The 20,455-nt window shown below is 41.6% G+C and overlaps 1 protein-coding gene across 1 annotated transcript in view; it reads right to left on the reverse strand.

Annotated features, from left to right (window-relative positions):
- Positions 1-222: 222 nt before the first annotated feature.
- The window catches only part of HCLS1 (hematopoietic cell-specific Lyn substrate 1), a 29,286-nt gene continuing 9,053 nt past the window's right edge, over positions 223-20,455 (reverse strand). Inside the window, exons 4-16 of the mRNA XM_010592924.3 lie at positions 12,438-12,567; positions 11,001-11,111; positions 9,209-9,263; positions 5,401-5,511; positions 5,179-5,289; positions 4,957-5,067; positions 4,280-4,335; positions 3,578-3,647; positions 2,536-2,747; positions 2,014-2,118; positions 1,262-1,532; positions 1,046-1,111; positions 223-834 (exon numbers count right to left, since the gene is read on the reverse strand). Of these exons, the coding sequence (XP_010591226.1) occupies positions 698-834; positions 1,046-1,111; positions 1,262-1,532; positions 2,014-2,118; positions 2,536-2,747; positions 3,578-3,647; positions 4,280-4,335; positions 4,957-5,067; positions 5,179-5,289; positions 5,401-5,511; positions 9,209-9,263; positions 11,001-11,111; positions 12,438-12,567 (1,546 nt within the window). The 3' untranslated portion in view covers positions 223-697. The remainder of the gene's footprint in view (positions 835-1,045; positions 1,112-1,261; positions 1,533-2,013; positions 2,119-2,535; positions 2,748-3,577; positions 3,648-4,279; positions 4,336-4,956; positions 5,068-5,178; positions 5,290-5,400; positions 5,512-9,208; positions 9,264-11,000; positions 11,112-12,437; positions 12,568-20,455) is intronic.

Genomic DNA, 20,455 nt, shown 5'->3' on the forward strand with positions numbered 1-20,455 from the left:
TGGCCCCTGTTACCCCACCTTACTGCCCATTCTCCAGTCTGACCTGTTTTCGTCTAGGTTTAAAGTGCAGCCTGAGGGAAAGGACCAGTCTTTGACATTCAGGGTACAGGTGGATGGGTAGGAGGGAGTCTTCTGGATATACCTAGAAGAGGGAAGAGAATTGGAGCCCATGAGAGCCCAGGGCCACTGAGGGCTGCACAAAAAGTACTACTTAGCTCAGCATAAGGGTGAACCATAGTCTCACTTTATTTCCAACTTTAGGACTGGGCAGAGAGAAAATTCAGAGATATCTCTGCAGAAAAGGAAAATGGGCAAACAGCACAACCTGACAAACCAGGGAGTCTGGGTATCATCCCAGGTAAGCAAACCAAGAATCCCAGAAAGGAGAGCAGATTTGGGGCTGGTTAGAGGAAACATTCATGGGGGACAAGGCAAGACCATGAGATAAGTGTTCATGAGCAGGTTGGTCCACTCTATGGCCTGAGGCTCATCCAGCGTAGAGAGGACACTAAGGGAAGGAACAACCTTCATTATGCTGGCTCTGCCCAAGCCTTTAATGGAATTGGAGGAGGAAGTCTACCCAGAATCTCAGGCAACTCATGACATCCTTGAAGCAGGAATAGGGAGGGGGTGGGGGGTGGAGGCAGAGCCACTTTGGACATGGGGAGTCATAGCGCAAAAAAACCGGGAGAGCCAGTCACTCGAGGAGCTTGACATAATTTGCAGGGAAGAGTCCAAAGTGGCCGTGGCAACGTCCCCGCCACCAGCCCTCATCCACCATCTCAATGTCAGTGATGATGTCATCTGGATCAAAGGAAATCTCATCACTTCCTTCTGTGGAGGAAGTTGAGGAGATATTAGCGATATTTGGTCAGACAAGAATCCCTCCATCCCCATGTCCACCATAAACCTCAGGGAAGGGAATAGGCCTGGCCACCTTCTTGATGTCAAGCCTGGGCCCTTCCCTGACCCCCAGTGTTCATATCTCAGCCTCTTGTATCAGGGACCTTCAGGCACCAGGCCCCTCAGGCAGCTCCCAACGTACCTCCTTGGTAATCATACAGGGCGACAGCTGAGATCCCCATAGCCCCAGCCGGGCATCCTGACGATCCTGCATGATGAGAAATTTAGACATGGTCTCACCAATATGGAGAGGACAAAGAGGGACAGATCCTGCTGGACGATAGGAGAATTCCTCTCCCTCTTTTCCTCCCCCAAGAGCTGACCAGATCCAGGAGCTGCTTCTCTTCCCACCACTCACCAGCAAGGGTGGGGGAAAAAGAGGGATCCCCAGGCTCAAGTATGTCCTCATAGTCCCCCTCTGCATCATCATTCTGCTCAGGCCTGACAATGTTCTCAGCATCCTCATAGTCTCCCTGTATGTCGTCATCCTGCCCAGGCCTGCCCATGTTCTCAACATCCTCATAGTCATTCTCGGGCTCAGGCTCAGGCTCGGCTTCATAAATTGGCTCTTCCTCCAGCTGGAGGACCTCTGGAGTCCTGGGGGGCAGAGCTGGGGGCTCCTCATCATCCTGAGAAGAGACAACATGGGTCAGGGTGACTTCCCAGCACCAGGAGCTGCCTCTCCGAAATCTCCCAACAGAGGAGTGCTAAGACCCCTCCCCCTTCACCACCCTACCGCTTCTACCCTGCACCTTTGCCTCCTCCTAACAGCCCCTTGGGGGGAACTCAGCCTCATTTTTAACCTCTTCCCACACCCAACCACTCAAAACATCCACCAAGAGATGATAGGAAAGTAAAAGGTGTGAGGGGAGGGAAGCAGAAAGCAAGTCAGATTCCTTGGAAGATCAAGAAAAGATACAAGCAAAAGGACACTGTGAGGGACACCACAGCTAAGCTGACCCATTGTCCCAGTTTGCTGGCAACTGCGGAGTTTCGCAGGACACAGGTTTTCAGTGCCAAGACCAGGATAGTCCCAGGAGGTATAAAGCCCACCTTCCTAAGACATGAGGAGATGGAGTAAGGGCAGAGAAACTCTGGGGGTGTGCTTACCTCAAGGGGATTCTGCCTTGTGGGTAGGGATGGCATTGGGAGGTTCCTGCTGGTTCTTACAGGCTCAGGCTCTGGAGATGGACAACTTCCTGCTGGAGGCCAAGCCTGTGGAGAATGAAGCATCTCTCTAGTAAGCAAGCCTCCATCTTCTCTCTTACACTCTTTTCTTACCCAGAACGCTCCCTCCTGCTTTCTGCCAACCCATATCTCCCTCATCCCTCAAGACGGGCTTCGGCCTGAAGTGGCGGCTCCTTCTTCAGTTCCTGCAGCAATGACTGGCTGCACTGGCTGCTGACCTGTCTCCTGTTGCACTGTGAGTATCTCATTTGCTTGTTTGCTTTTTTGAACATTCTGGTATACAAGCCCCAATTACTCAGATTGAATTCTCCCTGAAGACAGGGACAGCAGTTACAGACTCTGGCTATCACAGGGGAGGCCTTTGCCTTGTTTTCTGCTATTGATTCAGACCCCACTGGCTAGGCAAGGGATCCTGGATGCAGATCCTGGAAGGCAAGCACTCACCTCTGAGGAGATTTTCTTGGGCAATGGGGCCGGCACCTCTGGTTCTTCCACAGGCCTCTCTGGCTGCTGAGCCTCGCGGCTCATCTTTACCACAGCCTTTCGCTCCTGTTGTTGCCTGGCCATCTGCTTTGCCTTCTCCTCTTCTTCCTGCTTCTTTTTCTCCTCAGCCATGGACTCAAATTTTGCCTTCAGTCCACGGGCACCACTGGAAGCTTCAGACACAGACAAGAATAATTGAGTTGTCTTGGATGAACGTGGGGGACAGTGACAGGCTTGAAGAAGCAACAGGAATCAGTGAAATATATAAGAGGTGAGAAGATGGGGAGGGGACTGCAAGGAGAGGGGTAAATAGAGAAGTACTGATGGAGGAACAAGGGGATTATAGGAAGATGGCGTAGCCCTGAAGCCTAGATTTCCATCTAGCCAGGATGTGCTACCTCAGACCCTTGTCCTTTCTAAATCAGAAGCCTTGCTCTCCTAACCAGAGACCTTTCCTGTCCACATTCCTTAAATCTGTATGCCCTCTGGCCACCACCCTACCCTCTACCCCCAATACCAAACTCCCATGTCTATCTACCCTTCCCAAGCCATTTCACTCCCTCTCTGTGTTCTCTAGGAGCCTGAATGGTGCAAGCGGTTTGCTATCAGCTGCTAATCTAAAGATTGGCAGTTCAATCCTACCAAGCAGCTCTATGAAAGAAAGGCCTGGCAATCTGCTTCCGTAAAGATAATAGCCAAGAAAACCCTATGGAGCAGTTCTACCTGGTAACACATGGAATTACCATGAGTTGGAGCCTGACTTGAAGGCAGCCAACAACCCTGTGTCTTTTGCCCCCAGTTCTTTTCCCAATGACACTCTATCTCTCAGTCTTCTTAACCTGATTTTTGTAGGAGAGAGAATCTGGGATATGAGGGTAGGGGTCAATTCTACCTCAGCTAATATAGATAGTAAAATACATGGAGGAGATAGCCTGGGGAACAGAAAGAATAAGCAGGGAGAGGAGGTTGAATAGCACAGAGAGAGGGAACCCTTAAGACTCACCAGCCTCTATGGGCGTCGTCTTCTTATAAGCAGTGGTTGGGGCCTCCATTTCATTGAAGCCAACAGCACTCTGTAGGTAGGAGAACAGTATGTTGCGGGGTGGGGGTTTGGGAGGGCGTGGCAGTGACCCAACAGGCAGTACTGGGGGCTGGGGCCATTGCAGGAGGTATCCCTAACCATTTGATTCTCAACAGTTGGACCGGGTATTCCAGTTTTACTGTTTTGTGACAGAGAGAGGGGTTAAAATGTTCTGAACTAGTGGGCTCATCTCTCCTTTTTGCAAGCTCAGCATGCCTACAATCTTACCTCTTCAAGCCCAGCTGCCTGGAACACAGCATGGCCCCTGGCTGATGCATGAGGAGGAGATGGTATAGCGGAGGACAGTGACATGAGTGGGAAAAGACTAAAGAATGGGTTAAGCAATGGGACAGCCAATCCATGAATATTCAAGTCTAACACCACCTTTCCCTGGTGTCTGTCTCTCTCCCTTTCTCTCTCTGCCTCCTCACTCTCCTCAGTTAAAGCCGAGGCCTCTGAAGACATGCTCATTAGATGCAGAGGGCAGTCAATGGGGAGTACAGGCCTTGGGGACCTAACTCCACTGTTCCTTCCTTTCCCCAGCTTTTCTTCTCACTCTTCTCTGCCCACTTCAGATGCAGTTTAGGGAATTCTTCTCAGCACATTGTTGTTCTGGTGATTTACCTTATCTACTCGGTCCTTCTGGATCCCATACTGGCCACCAAAGCCCTTGGCATAATCTGAAGAACAGAAAGGTGTGAGAGTCACAACAGGAGATTAAAATGCTGGGAATGGTTGGGGAGAGGGAACAGGGGAAGCGGAGACCAGAAGACAAGATTGTGGGAAATTAAGAGATATAAGAGGGAATGTGAGAATCAGGATAGAGAGAGGCATGGAAGGGAAGAGAAGGAAAGGGATGGGAGAAAAGTAGTTGGGAAAGAATGCTGGAGAGAAAAACACGGGAAGAAGGAAACATAAAAAGAGAGAAGTGACAGGAAAGGAGAGAATTGAAAGGAAGAAATAGGAAAAAATGTTAAAAGGCGAGCCCCCCAGACATCCCAACGTATCCCAGAGAAGAAGTAGACCTCTCTGTCATCTGTGGGACAAAGGGGCCTCTAAGACTCATAGCCTAACCATCCCTCTGCCTCCATCCAGCCTGGTCCTTCAACTCCCCCTCTTCTTTGGCCTCCCTCCTCTGCCTTGGTCCTAATCTTGCTGTTTTCCTCTTCACCCCTCTTGGTGTCCTCCACTCACACACACTTTCTCTTCACCCACCTCCTCCACTGAACATCTACCCTCTGCTTTCTAGGGCTTCTAGATCACTGTATCTGGGACCTCTCTCCTCCTCAACCCCAACTCACCTTTCTGGGACTCGTGCTTCTCCGTCTCTCCCTTGTAGTCATACCCCAGGGCTGCCTTGTCCTGTTTATCTTTCTCCACCCCATAACGGCCACCGAAGCCACGGGAGTAATCTGTGGTTGAAGAAGCAGTCATGAGAGGGCTCGTAGATCACTCTATCTGGGACCTCTAGGGCTCCTAGATCACTCTATCTGGGACCTATCTCCTCCTCAACCCCAACTCACCTTTCTGGGACTCGTGCTTCTCCGTCTCTCCCTTGTAGTCATACCCCAGGGCTGCCTTGTCCTGTTTATCCTTCTCCACCCCATAACGGCCACCGAAGCCACGGGAGTAATCTGTGGTTGAAGAAGCAGTCAAGAGAGGGCTCGTAGATCACTCTATCTGGGACCTCTAGGGCTCCTAGATCACTCTATCTGGGACCTATCTCCTCCTCAACCCCAACTCACCTTTCTGGGACTCGTGCTTCTCCGTCTCTCCCTTGTAGTCATACCCCAGGGCTGCCTTGTCCTGTTTATCCTTCTCCACCCCATAACGGCCACCGAAGCCATGGGAGTAATCTGTGGTTGAAGAAGCAGTCATGAGAGCCCACCCTCAACCCGCAGGAAAGTACTGGAAAAAAGAGAAGTCAGAAGGAACTATGTAGGGTGGGAGAGGCCTGGGAATAAGCAGGACTTGAATATAGGTGAATTAAAGAGAAACAGTGTCCTAAGGCTTCTTCCGTAAGCTTTCCTTCAACACGGCTAACTCCTGTCCTCTCCCACTTTCATCCCAAGATGAGAAAATCATTCCATTTTTCTCCCTCCTTCTTCAAGGAAACTGCAACTAGAGAGTGAGGGGAGAGACTTCTGGAAAACAAAAGGCAGATGAACCTGAAATGGATGCCTATCCCTGTGCCCATACAAAAACAGAATTATGAGCTAAAATATAACAAACTTTTTTTTTTTTTTTAATAGTGAAACTCAAAAGGAAGAAACATTTCTGGATCCAAAAGCAAAGAGACGAATCAGAGCAGTACATATGCTAGTAATTATGAGCTGACGTCACAGAAACGCCAAGGGTGTTTTAGTCCCAAGTGCCTAGGGGTTAGGATCTAGGGTCTGGGTTTCCAGCTGCTTATACAGGAATGGGGGTGGAGAGCAGGAAATGAGGCCCTGCCCACTACTCTAAAGGGTTCTAGAAAAATTCTACTCACTAGTTCAGAGAAATGGTGAAGGGGTTTGTAGCCTGTTCAGCATTTAGTAGGTGGAAAATTTACCTATGAGACCTGGAAACTTCAGGCCTATACCTGGGAATTGAATATAAATATCCAATTTTATACTACTTAGTGATACAGGAACTCAAAGCTGAGACATTAATTTAGATCCTGATCCAGGAAAATATATGCCATGGAAAGAGTAAGCATAAGAAAGGTGGAATGAATAGGAAGCAAAGTAGACCTCAAGACAAAATGGATTACGATGACATAATGATAAAAGAGTGATTCATAGGGACTGTATGCATCCATCAGAAAAATGTATGCTGGTATAAACCTATTAACAGAATCAAAATTCATGCAGCAAAAAAAGACAAAACTAAAAAGAGAAGTTCCAGAAGAAGGAAACTTTTAACACGCCCTTTTTCATTAATTGATGGAACATATAGATACACCAAAATAATAATAATAATACTAATAATAATCAGTAAAATTATAGAAGATCTAAAGAACACTATCAACCAACAAGACTTAATTGGTATTTACAGAATACTATACCCCAAAACTGCAGAATAGACGTTCTTTAAACACACATAAAACATTCACCAAGGTAGACCATGTGCGGTCCATACAATAAGTCACCATGTATTTTAAAAGATTGAAATGTTAGAGGTCACATTCTCTGATCAGAGTAGAATTAAATTAGAAAATCCATAACAATATAAAGAAATCTAGAAAAACCCTCAATACCTGGAAAATAACACACTTCTAAATTACCCAAAGAAGAAATCATGAGGGAGATTAGGAGATATTTTGAACTGAATGAAAATAAAAACACAACATATTTGTGGAATGCAGCAAAAACACAGTGTTTAAAGTGCCATATTAGAAAACAAAGACTTGGAATCAGTTATCTACATTTCTTTTTTAAGAAGCTAGAAAAAGGATAAACCAAGCCCACATTGTGTAGAAGGAAAAAATAGCAAAGAAAACAGCAGAGATTAATAAAATTTTAAAACAAAGAAAATTAACAAAGCCAAAAGTTAGTTCTTTGGAAAGAACAATAAAGTTGAGAAATCTCTAGCGTGAAAAATCGATTACAGAAAAGAAAAACACAAATTAACAGTATCAGAAATCAACATGAGCATATCACTATGATCATATAGAATTAAAAAGAAAATAAGGGAATGCTACGAATGAATTTATGCCAATAAATTAGATAACCTAGGTAGAATTCTAATTGAACAGTAACAAGGATGAAGATGTAGCCTTACTGGGCCTTAGTAATTACAGGGCTAACTGCTGCTGGTGTTGCTGGTTCATTCTCTTTTGCCTGAGTCTGTCTGTCCTGGTTTCTCCTGAGGCTGTGGCTGGGTTACCAGAGCCCGCCCTCTCAAATGCTGAGAAGATTTGTAGCAAAAACAATCAATTTATTGTAACTGATTTTCTAATCCCTTGAAAAGCACAACATACCATCACTGACTTAAGAAAAAATTGAAAAGACTAAACAGCTCTATATCTATTTAAGAATTGTATTCATAATCATCAAAAACAGAAAATGAAGAAAGAAAAAATGGTCCATTACTATTAAACCCCCTAGAACTCAGCCAAAAATAAAGGTAAAATTTTTACATATGGGGCACTTTCTCAACCCAGGGCACGTGAAATTCCCACAAAACAAATACCCCTCCTCTCCACTGAAGTAAGTTTGCAAACAGAAATCACAAACTATCAAGGAAATAAATTACCATGAAGGAAAGCAGATTAATAAAACAGAAAAGTTGGCACTCCCAAGAACTGTTAATAACAATATGAAAGAAACTATAAAAGAAATAGGCTTAAAATAATTAAAAAGCTTAAAAAAGGAGTTTAAAAAAAAACATAATGAAAGTATAAGACAAACAGAATTAGCGGATTTGCAAAAGAACCAAAGGAAACTTCTAGAAATGAAAAAATCTGAATGAAAAGTCAAAAATCTAATGGACAGCTTAAACAATAATTCAAAACAGCTGAAGGAAGAATTAATCAATTTAACATAGATCTCAGGGTACTACCCAGAATGCAGCACAGGGGGATAAAGAGATAAAAATAGAGAAGAGAAACTACAGACATGGAGGTGAGAATGAAAAGGTCTAACACACATCTAACAGGAGTTCCAGAAGAAGGAATAGAAGAGAATGGAGAGTCACTATCCAAAGAGAAAAATCCGTGAGAATATTCCATAATTTAAAAAGGTCATGTCTCAGATGGAATACAAACAGTAAGTGTGACAGAGGATATAAAAATAGATCTAACACCTGGACACATCCTGATGATATTGCAAAATATCAGAGACAAGAAGAAAATCTTAAAAGAGAGAAAGAACACACGTTATCTACAAAGGAATGATGATTAGAGGGACACAAGGAGATGCTCCCAAGACAATGAAATAATATCTTCAAAGTGATGGAGGGAAAATAACAATGAAGAGTGGGGCAAAATAAAGACATTCTTCTGACTGAAAAAAATCATCAAAGGATGTGCTTTAGCAAGGAGGAAATTAATCCTAGGTGTGAACTGTAAGAAATGGTAAACAATGATGAGCTAGGAAATTGGTAAATATGTGGGTCAATTTAAATAAGCATTCACTAAGTGATAATAATGATTGATTTTTGTGGAGTTTAAAAGCAAGATAAAACCAAAACACCAGCTCTAATATGGTTGGTAGAAAAATTGCAGTTGAAAAGTTGTTTCCTTTATTACTCAGGAGGAAGATAGTGATTTTAAATTTTAAGTCAAAGATGCACATTAAAATTTAGGGATAACCTCTAAAAATAAAGGAGTAGAATGCATTGTTTATAATCTATTAGAGGGAAATGAAGGACAAAAAAAAACTCGATCAATGTTATAAAAAGCAGTATGGAAAAAAGAAGCGGGTACACACTTGGATTAAAAAATAAATAAGATAATGGAGAGCTGGATTATGGAGCTAAAGAGAGCTGGTGACAGCTCTTGACGAGGAAGTCTGAGCAGAATAGCAGGTCAGTGGGGTTGCTGAGGCTGAGGGGTAGCAGAGTCCTTGCCTTTCTGAGATGTGTGCTTCTCCACTTCTCCTTTGTAATCAAAGCCAACCGCTGACTACAGAGAAAAGAAGAGAGAACTGGTTAAAGAGTCAGGGCCCACCGTTTCTTCCCCTCCCTGCCTTAACTTTACTCCAGCTGAGCCCCAGAGCTACATGGTAATGTCATTGTTAGGTGCCGTTGAGTCGATTCGGACTCATAGGGGCCCTGTGTACAACAGAAGGAGACACTGCCCGGTCCTGCGCCATCATTGCTATGTCTGAGCCCATTGTCGTAGCCACTATGAGGTTAGGTATCAACATATTCAGTCCTAGAGTCAGCCAGAATCCAGATGTTCCTGGTTGCCTCCCATTCCACCAAAATCTATGGAGCTACGTCCCCACCTGACTCAGTAACTATGGGTTTGGGAGCAAGTCTAGGCTTTGCATCTTAAAAGCTAATTCAGTTTGTGGTTCCTTGGGCTGAAGATGTGACAAGGAGAGATCAGACAAAGGTAGGAGGGGCCAAGATGAAACAGGAAATTCCATCGGATTACAGTGGATCTTGGTTGTTGTGTGCTGTCAGTGGGTTTCGACCTTAGGATCCTATAGGGCAGAGTAGAACAGCCCCAGAGGGTTTCCTAAACTGTAATCTTTACACAGGCAGATCGCCAGGTCCTTCCTCCCAAGGAACATTAGTGCATTTGAGCCACCAACCTTTTGCTTAGCACTTGAGCGCTTAACCATTAAAAAAACCATTTACTGCCTTTAAAAATCACCTTTTGCCCCTTTCCTTTTCTCTTTATAGTACGTTTTGAACTTTCTGGGGTTTTTTTTTTTCCTCTACAATGCAAACAAATAACTTTCTAGCACTCAGCTTTAAGGATTCAGGCCCACCTAATTAGCACCTGCTGGCAAAAAAAAAAAAAAAAAAAAAGGAGGAAACCCTGGTGGCATAGTGGTTAAGAGCTACAGCTGCTAACCAAAAGGTCAGCAGTTCAAATCCACCAGGTGCTCATTCTATTCTGTCCTATAGGGTCTCTATGAGTTGAAATCGACTCGATGGCAAGGGGTTTGGTTTTTGGTTTGGTTGGTAAAAAGGAATAGCAGATAGCTGTGGGAAAAAAAAAAGTCTTTCTCTGAGCAACTGCATGGGAGAAAAACACTCTTCTGCGCCGTTAAAATTAGCTCAAAGAATCTGATGCAATGAAGTATGGAACTGAGAACCTCAAGGAGTGTCAATGAGTCTTACTCTCTTGTGCAGAGTATCTTCCTGTAATCCTACTGTCCTTTCTATCTGTCTTTAAAACTGGTTTTTGTTTTTGTAGAAAGGAGTCTTTAAAACACCCACACTTCAGAGATTAATGTCAAATCCTGTGAAAAGTAGCCACTTTCTAAAAACATTATAATCCTAATTAGGTGTTTCACTTGATTATTTGTGCCATGGTAATAATATTTAAACAGACACCCCTGTTTTCCTAAAAGGCATAATAATTACAAGGTTTCTCTATTAAGCCAAAAGAGGAGTTTCGGAATTTTCCTCTTCTCTCTTCAGCATACAATAACAACTCATGACTTAAAGGATTCCTTACTCAAACAGAGAGTTTGCGAGTCTTTGTCTCATTTAAATTAATGCCTTTTAGCTCAGTATGTGGCCTCCAACGTGGCACCAGGGAACTTGCTGACAGAAGTCCTGGGAGCTAGCATCCTCTGCCCTGTTCTTCCACAGAAGAAGCATGGGCCCACATTCAAGGATGAGTGTCAGTAGGTCCAGCATGATTTGAGGTGGGCAGCATAGGGAGAGAGTTGTCACTTACCTTGTCTGCCCTGTCTCTCTCAACTCCGTATTTGCCCCCGAAGCCTCTGGCAGCATCAGTCTGAGAAGAGTGTTTCTCCACCTCAGCAACATACTCATGGCCCACAGCACTCTGAGAAAATCAGGAACAGAGTGAATGATAAGATAAAAACAGCTGTGAAAAAATAGAGAGACACAGAGATGGGACGGAATGTAAGAATACAAGAAATTCCATTCTGGGTTAGGCTCATAGCCTCTGATGGTTGGTGCCAAGAAGTATGCTGGGAGAGCAAGGTGACTTCTGGAACACCTCCCTGATGCTTCTTAAATACCATTTGGAATCCAACATTCAGAAAAGTTCGAAAAGATGGGCTGGGAGGCAGAATAGAGACTAGATAGATGAAGCTGTATCTAAAGCAGGGAAAAAAAAAAAAAGTGAAAACAAGGGCTTTGTCCATCAGAACAGAAACGAAGGTGGGGATGGGGAGACACCAGTCAGGGCTGAATGGACATCATAGCTAGAATTGAATATTTCGCAAAAATGGCCTGCTGTTCAGGATCTCTGCCCCCTTGTAGCTATCAAAGTTCAGAAGCGCCACTCTAGCCCTGATAGTTAACAGTGACTGACGCTTCATACCAAAGGAGGTTAGTAGACAGTACTGGGAGAAGTCCAAAAGAGCAGCTAAGTCAGCCCCTTCCACTCGTAACTCCACCTACCTGTTTTGTTTTCTATTTGGTTTTGATACATATTTCTCTTATAATATGTAGATACGAATGTTTTCATAATCTGAGAACTAAGTAATATGTATGTCAAAGCAAATAATGATACCATCTTTTTTTTATTTGCAAAGTCTCAATTAGAGACTTTGAAAGAAGAAGTTAGAAAGCTTCTCTTTCCTCCTGTATATCCGACCCCACGCTGGGATAAACACTAGCACCAACGCTGATTTGAAGTTCTGCCCCGTATGAGTTCCTGGATACTCATTTTGCAGTATTTCTGTGTCTGTGTAGGACAGTTTTACTTGTTGAATTTATATTTTTTATATTTAATGAAGAAAGGAAATTCCATGTTCATGTTTGGGGGGCATCTAATGGATAAGTTCACATAATATTTTTCACACCCATGTCTATAATACATACATGACATATACAAAAAGAGCACTGACTAAACAATAAAATAAAGAACAGAAGTTGCAGAGTACACATAATATAAAGACATTGAAAAGCAGAAAACAAGTTAGAAACATATTTTCCTCTCTCTACTTGCACTCCCTATGCCTAGCCTAGGAGTTACAGCACAGCTGGGGTTACGGTAGGCCAGTCCTTCTAAATATATGTGGACTCTTTATTTTAGGCCCCAAACAAATGCTGTACTTTTGAGTAAGTTTTAACCATAAAACCAACAAATTTTTCAATGTATCTTTTTTTTTTTTTTTTTTTTTTAGCCCTTTCAACGTACCTTGTCCATTCGGTCTCTTTCTACCCCAAACCGGCCTCCGTAACCATGCGATGCTTTGGGCCCCGATTCCATCTCCTTCTTCTTGAGAATGCCATGTTCTTCTGACACTTTGTTCCTCAGCTGGTGGATGCTGGAAGTAACCACAGGACAGAGACTCATGTAGCACACGGAGGTCAACATACCTGCCTTCTTAGAAAGAAGGAAATCTTGAGGTCTGTTCTGTCTGTTTTTAGCAATAACTTGAGCCTGCAAAATAAAATACTGACGGGTCTGGGAGTAAGAGATCAATGTGGCCTACATACCATTGTTGTTGTTAAGTGCCGTTGATAGTCGGTTCTGACTCATATGTACCATAGCTTGATTTAAACTCTCTGTAAGCCACTATTATTCCCGTTAGTCTATTATTTTGCTCGCTAACTTCCTGATCTTTAATCCCATTTTTCATGTTCCTAAATATTAAGAAAAAAAACCCAAACCCATTGCCATTGAATCGATTCTGACTCATAGTGACCTTACAGGACAGAATAGAGCTGCCCCATGAAGTTCACAAGGAGTGGCTGGTGGATTTGAACTGCCAACCTTTAGGTTAGAAGCCAAGTTCTTAACCACTGTGCCACCAGGGCCCTAAATATTAGAGGACACTAATACCTATATTCTAGTAATTGAGTATTTTTTCTCTCCAAATGCATTTGCTTTCTAGCAACTAGGTAATTTGTCTAAAAAAAAAATAATTGTTTTTTTTTTTACTAAAGCACAGAAATATGCATATTTTTTGACCCACACATTCTTGTCTTGGGAGTCTATGCCAAGGACATAATTTTAAATATGGCAAAGCTTAATTGTAAAAAATAGTAAGAATCAAGAAACAGTCTATATGGCCAAGAATTGGTGAATAGTTATACAACTTGCAATATCATCTTTCGGTGGCATATTAAGAAGTCATTAAAAATAATGCTTATAAAAAATGTAGCATTGGCAAATTTATCTATATATGAATATTTTCTGTACTTTCTTGTCGTGAATCAGCCCCCTCTCTCCAAAAAGCCTGATAATTTCTCAGAGAACTAATAATTGATAAAAACTAAGCAATAAAATTCACTCATCACTAATTTCTGTAACACTTCAGGACTGAAATAACCTTGATTTGGGACACCTCTACTCCTAAGAGAAAGGAGCCCTGATGGGACAAATGGTTAAGTGCTCAGCTACTGCTTCCATAAAGTTCACAGCAAAGAAAAGCCTATGGGGCAGTTCTACTCCGTTACATGGGGTCACTATGAGTTGGAATCAACTAGACCACACCTAACAACAGCCACAACTCCTAAAAGAAACACTAAAAGCAAGCATCTACTTTCTAAGGTCACATTCACTTTCATTTTTACCATGAAAATGGCTGTAACACTGGAGTGTAGAGATAGACATCTCCGCAAACCTGTTTGGCCAACAAGTGACAATCAGGACTGATATTTGGACACATGTAATGACCCCCTGGGGATTCTTATAAACATTTGGGCGAAAGAACTCTAAATAAAAATTCCACTTCCTGTAGCAAGCAATGGAAGTTTAGAGTATTGAAATAGCAGCAATGTTACTGGGTCTTCATCTATAATCACTATTAGGAAAACTAGACCTATTGGTTATAGTCGAATAGCCTTCTCACAGTGGGAATTCTCTTTAATGGAAGAATAGATCCACCTGGTGGCCTTGTGTGATAAACTCATTAATGGCCTTTAAAAACACCTCCTCAGTTTTAACAGGAAGGGAAGCTTGAAATAGAAAGCTGGCTTTGAGCCAGACGAAATGGGGCCAAATGCTGGAAGAACCCTCTGTACCCATGACTGCTCTAAACCCTCTGGCAGTAGTGAAAGCAGAGATCCTTGTGTTGCTAGTTCATCAACACCAGCAATTTAGAACTGTGTTTAGGGTCAAAAAGAGCTATTGGTTCCAAGAACATATGAATGACTATCCAACATTCTCCAACTCAAGTATTCAGAGGAAGAATGAAGAAAATGTGGCCAAATCTTGCTTTCAAATGGGAAAAATTCACAAAAATCCTCAGTGAACCCAGTGATTGGATCATAGCTATATTATAGTTGAAACTGGTTTTTAAAATCAATTAGAAAATGAGTTGCAGAAATGTCCACCTAATGGACGACAGCACAGCACAAGGCCAGTCAGGGGATCATGCCTATAGATGGTGTAATTTGAATGAAAATGTCGAGGCCTGAGTAGACCCCACTTCTTACCAAATTTTTTAGGCCGTAGCTGAGCCCACTTCACGTGGGTCCTAGCTATATCATTCCTTTATTCAATAAATATGAATTAAGCAACTTTGGAGTGTCAGGCATTGTTAGGCTTCAAGGATACAAAGATGATAAATGTATGGAGATAGCAGTCAGGTAGAACAAATAGATGGGAAAACCGAAAATTATAATTCAGTGTGCTAAATGACAGGCCTAAGAAATTTTTGACACCTTATCTCTGAGATTCCTGTTGGAAGTTTTAAAATACATTGGAATTTTTCTGTTTATGGTGATGGGAAATTTGGCAACAATTATGGGTGATGGTTACACAACATGAGTAATATAATTGATATAACTAAACTGTACACCTGAAAAATGTTGAATTGGCAAATTTGTGTTCTATATGTTTTTACGACAATTAAAAAAAAAAAAACCTTGGAATTGATAACACAGCAGTTTCTTAAAGGTTCATAGTTTACGAAAACCAAAGAAAATCTAGGAACTCAAAGATGAATACAGAGAAAAAAAAAAATGAGAAAGGCTGGGTATTTTGTCTTTACTGCAAAATTAAAAGCACAAAGATGAATGATAAACTCGAAGGTCTTAATTCACAGACAACATGATCATGTATGTAGAAAACCTAAAGAATTTACCAAAAAAAAAAAAAAGCTACTAGAATTTTAAATGCATTCAATAAGGTCACTAGATAAAAGTCAATTGTATTTCTACATGCTAACCACAAACATTTGGAAATTGAAATTTAAAAATAAATACCATTTACAATTGCTTGAAATAACTTGAAATATTGAGGATAAATTTAACAAAATATGTGCAAGAACTGAACACTGAAAATGTTTCTGAAAAATTTAAAGAAGACCTAAATAAATGAAGAGATATCCATGTTCATAAACTGGAAACCTCAATATCTTCAAGAGGTTCATTCTCCCTAAAATGATCTATAGATTCAATACGATCCAAATTAATATTCCAATAAGTACTTTTTTAAGAATTGACTAGCTGATTCAAAAATGTATGTGGAAATATAAAGTCTTGGAATAATTTTTTTAAAAGTCTTTTTTTTTTGTTTTAAATCTTTAAAATGACAAGGTTTATTAAAATGTTCTTTTATTAAACCAAAAAACCACTGCTGTCAGGTCGATTCCGACTCATAGCAACCCTATGGGACAGGGTAGAACTGCCCCATTGAGTTTCCAAGGAGCGCCTGGTGGATTCAAACTGCCGACCTCTTGGTTAGCAGCTGTAGCACTTAACCACTACACCACCAGGGTTCTCTTATTACTGTTTATAAATCCTGTGATTCAGGATTTGTGGGATTTCTACTATACAACCATAGTCCCTTAGAGTAGTTACCAAGCAACATGATAGCCTTAAAAGTTACCAGTGTCCTAAGTTTTTTGTGAAGGTGCAGGTGTTTGGACAGAGGGGATAGTGTTCTGTCTGACTCATTCATTCTTCATCAACATCACCTATAGATAGATAGATAGATAGAGTATAGATAGATAGAGCATGAGAGACTCATGAGAAAAAGGAGTTTTCATTACTGTGTGTGTACCAGTTCTATAACGGGTGGGTTGTTCTGAACTGAAGACCAGTGGGCCTGTTATGAGTGAAGCCACTCTGTTATGTGAGGGGGTGGGTTTAATCACAAGACTGAATTCATGCATTTGGGTGAATACCACCATCCCACCTCCACTGAGACCACTTATCATATGGTCACCCACCTTAATTTTGAAATCCAGTGGACTCGCCTCAGTTCCCTACTACTTGACTGCTTTATGTCATTTGGCATTGCTGAAACTCTCACAGAAATCTCCATTATTTTTTTTAAATAAGAAAAGAGTTGGAGAACTAACTGATTTCAACATTTATCACAAAGTTACCAAAAGTGACTTCATTACTGAGCTAAAAAGTATCTTGGGGCCCTACTCTCAGGGTTTCTCCAGTCTCTATAAGGCCATTAAGTCTAGTCTTTTTTGTGAGTTAGAATTTCGTTCTACATTTTTCTCCAGCACTGTCTGGGACCCTCTTTCCTGATCTCTGTCAGAGCAGTCAGTGGTGGTAGCTGGGTGCCATCTAGTTGTACTGGACTCAGTCTGGTGGAGGGTGTGGTAGTTGTGGTCCATTAGTCCTTAGGATTAACCTTTCCCTTTTATGTTTAGTTTTCTTCATTCTCCCTTGCTCCCAAAGGGGTGAGACCAGTGGAGTATCTTAGCTGGCCACACACAGGCTTTTAAGACCCCAGAAGCTACTCACCAAAGTAGAATGTAGAACATTTTCTTTATAAACTATGTTATGCCAATTGAGCTAGATGGTCCCAGAGACCGTAGACCCTACAGCCCTCAGCCCAGCAATTCAGTCCCTCAGGGAGTTTGGATGAGTCTATGGAGCTTCCATGACCTTGCCTTGTACGTATTGTGCTGGCTTTCCTAGTATTGTGTGCTGTCTTTTCCTTCACCAAAGTCACCACTTACCTATTGTCTATTTAGTGTTTTTCCATTCCCAACTCTCCCCTCCCTCGTAACCGTCAGAGTTCATTTCATTTTGTGTGTAAACCTTTTCATGAGTCTTTATAGTAGTGGTCCTATACAATATTTGTCCTTTTGTGATTGACTTATTTCATTCAGCATAATGCTCTACAGATTCATTCATGTTGTGAGATGCTTCTCAGATTCATCACTCTTCTTTAGCGTTGCACAATACTCCATTGTGTGCATGTAGCACAGTTTGTTTATCCATTCATCTGTTGATGGGTATCTAGGTTGTTTCCATCCTTTTGTATCGTGAACAATGCTGCAATGAACACAGGTATGCATATGGCTCTTTCTGTAACGGCTCTTATTTCTCTAGAATATATTCCTAGGAATGGGATTGTTGGATCATATGGTATCTCTATTTCTAGCTTTCTAAGGAAGCGCCGTATCATTTTCCAAAATGGCTGCATCATTTTACATTCCCACCAGCAGTGCATAAGAGTTCCAGTCTCCCTGCAGCCTCTCCAACGTTGTTATTTTCTGTTTTTTGATTCATGCCAGTAATGCTGGGGTGAGATGGTATCTCGTTGTGGTTTTGATTTGCATTTCTTTAATGGCTAATGCTCATGAGCACTTCCTCATGTGTCTGTTAGCTGCTTGAATGTCTTCTTTGAGAAGTGTCTGTTCATTTCCTTTGCTCATTTTTTAATTGGATTAGGCCTTGGTCAGATTTGTAATAGCCAAAAAATTTTTTCCAGTCTGTGGGTTCTCTTGTAACTCTTTTGGTGAAGTCTTTTGATGAGCCTAAGTGTTTAATTTTTAGAAGATCCTGGTTATCTACCTTAACTTCTGGAGTTTGTATGTTGTTAGTTATGGTTTGTATCCTGTTAATACCCTCAATGAGATGGACTGACACAGTGGCTGCAACAATGCGCTCAAGCATAGTGATTGTGAGGATGGCGCAGGACCAGGCAGTGTTTCATTCTTCTATGATCTTCAGAGTTTTTGGTTATATTTTGGTCTTTTATCCATTTTGAATTAGTTTTTGTATATGGTGTGAGGTATGAGTCTTGTTTCATTTTTTTTGCAGATGGACATCCGGTTTTGCCAGCACCATTTGTTAAAAAGACTGTCTTTTCCCCATTTGATGGACTTTGGGCCCTTGTCTAAGATCAAGCAGCCATAAAATGGATGGATTTACATCTGGGTTCTCAATTCTGTTCCATTGGTCAATGTGTCTATTGTTGTACCAGCACCTGGCTGTTTTGACTACCATAGCTGTATAGTAGGTTCTGAGGTCAGGTAGTGCAAGTCCTCCTACTTTATTCTTCAATAGTGCTTTACTTATCTGGGGCCTCTTCCCTTTCCATATAAGTTAATGGTTAGTTTTTCCCTCTCTTTAAAGGATGTTGTTGGTATTTGGATCGGCATTGCATTGTATTTGTAAATTGCTTTGTTGTTGTTAGGTATCGTCGAGTTGGTTCCGACTCATAGCGACCCTATGCACAACAGAACGAAACACTGCCAGGTCCTGAGCCATCCTTACAATCATTGTTATGGTTGAGCTCATTGTTGCAGCCACTGAGTCAATCCACCTCATTGAGGGTCTTCCTCTTTTCCACTGACCCTGTACTCTGCCAAACACGATGTCCTTCTCCAGGGACTGAGCCCTCCTGACAACATGTCCAAAGTATGTAAGACACAGTCTCGCCATCCTTGCTTCTAATGAGCATTCTGGTTGTACTTCTTCTAAGAGTAGAATTATATTTTCACAATGTTGAGTCTACTCTCCATGAGCATTGTATGTTTTTCCATTTATGTAGTTCTCTTTTGATAACCATAAAAAGTTTTTGATAAATTGGACTTCATCAGAATTAAAAACTTCTGTGCTTCAAAAATATCATTAATGAAATGAAAAGGCAAGTTACACTCTGGAAGAAAGCATTTGTAAAATGTATTTCTGACGAAGGACTTGTATCCAATATATATAAAGAACTCTTAACACAAAATAATAATAAGATGAACAACCCACTTTAAAAGTGAAAAAAATATATGAACAGACCCCTCAAAATGAAAATATATAAAGATACATAAATGGCACATGAAAAGATGCTCAATAAAGTTAGTCATCAAATAAGTACAAATTAAAATCACTGCATACCCACTACCACCACCGCCACCCATTGCCATCAAGTCGATTCCGACTCATACTGACCCTATAGGACAGAGTAGAGCTGCCCCATAGAGTTTCCAAGGAGCACCTGGTGGATTCAAACTGCTGACCTTTTTGGTTAGCAGCTGTAACACCTAACCACTACACCACCAGGGTGGGCGAAATTAAAAATACTAACAATCCCAAGTGCTGAAAAGGATGTGGAGCAATTGAAACTCAAAAATTTCTAATGGGAAATGAAAAATGTTAAATGCTCCTTGGAAAACAGTTTGGCAGTTTCTTATAAAGTTAAACACACACTATATGACCCAGCAGTCAAGAAATCAAATGATATATTGCACCGGGCAAATCTGCTGCAAAAGACCTCTTTAAAGTGTTAAAAACAAAGGTGTCACCTTGAAGACTAAGTTGCACCTGACCCAAGCAAGCCTCAGTTACCTCATATGCATGTGAAAGCTGGACAATGAATCAGGAAGATGGAAGAAGAATTGACACCTTTGAATTACAGTGTTGGTGAAGAATATTGAATATACCAGGGATTGCCAGAAGAATGAACAAATCCATCTTGGAAGAAATACAGCCAGAATGTTCCTTAGAAGCAAGGATGGTGAGACTACATCTCACATACTTTGGACACATTATCAGGAGGGATCAGTCCCTGTAGAAGGACATCATGCTTGGTAAAGTAGAGGGTCAGCGAAAAAGAGAAAGACCCTCAATGAAATGGATTGACACAGTGGCTGCAACAGTGAGCTCAAGCATAATGATTGTGAGGATGGCACAGGACCAGGCAGTGTTTCATTCTGTTGTACATAGGGTTGTTGTGAGTCAAAACTGACTTGACAGCACCTGACAATAACGACATATGTACGACCCAGCAATTCCACTCCTAGGTTGTTTCCCAATAAAAATATATATTAACAAAAAGATTTCTGTACAAATGTTTATAGAGCTTTATTTGTAATAGCCCCAAACTATAAACAAACCGAAAGTGCATTAGTGGGGTAATAAATAAAACCACACTGTGCTATATCCATACAATGGGATACTACTTAACAATGAAGAGGGACGAAAGACGAATACACACAACATAGGGGTGGATCTCAAAAC

This window comes from Loxodonta africana, chromosome 1 (genome assembly GCF_030014295.1).
Source record: "Loxodonta africana isolate mLoxAfr1 chromosome 1, mLoxAfr1.hap2, whole genome shotgun sequence".
NCBI lineage: Eukaryota > Metazoa > Chordata > Mammalia > Proboscidea > Elephantidae > Loxodonta > Loxodonta africana.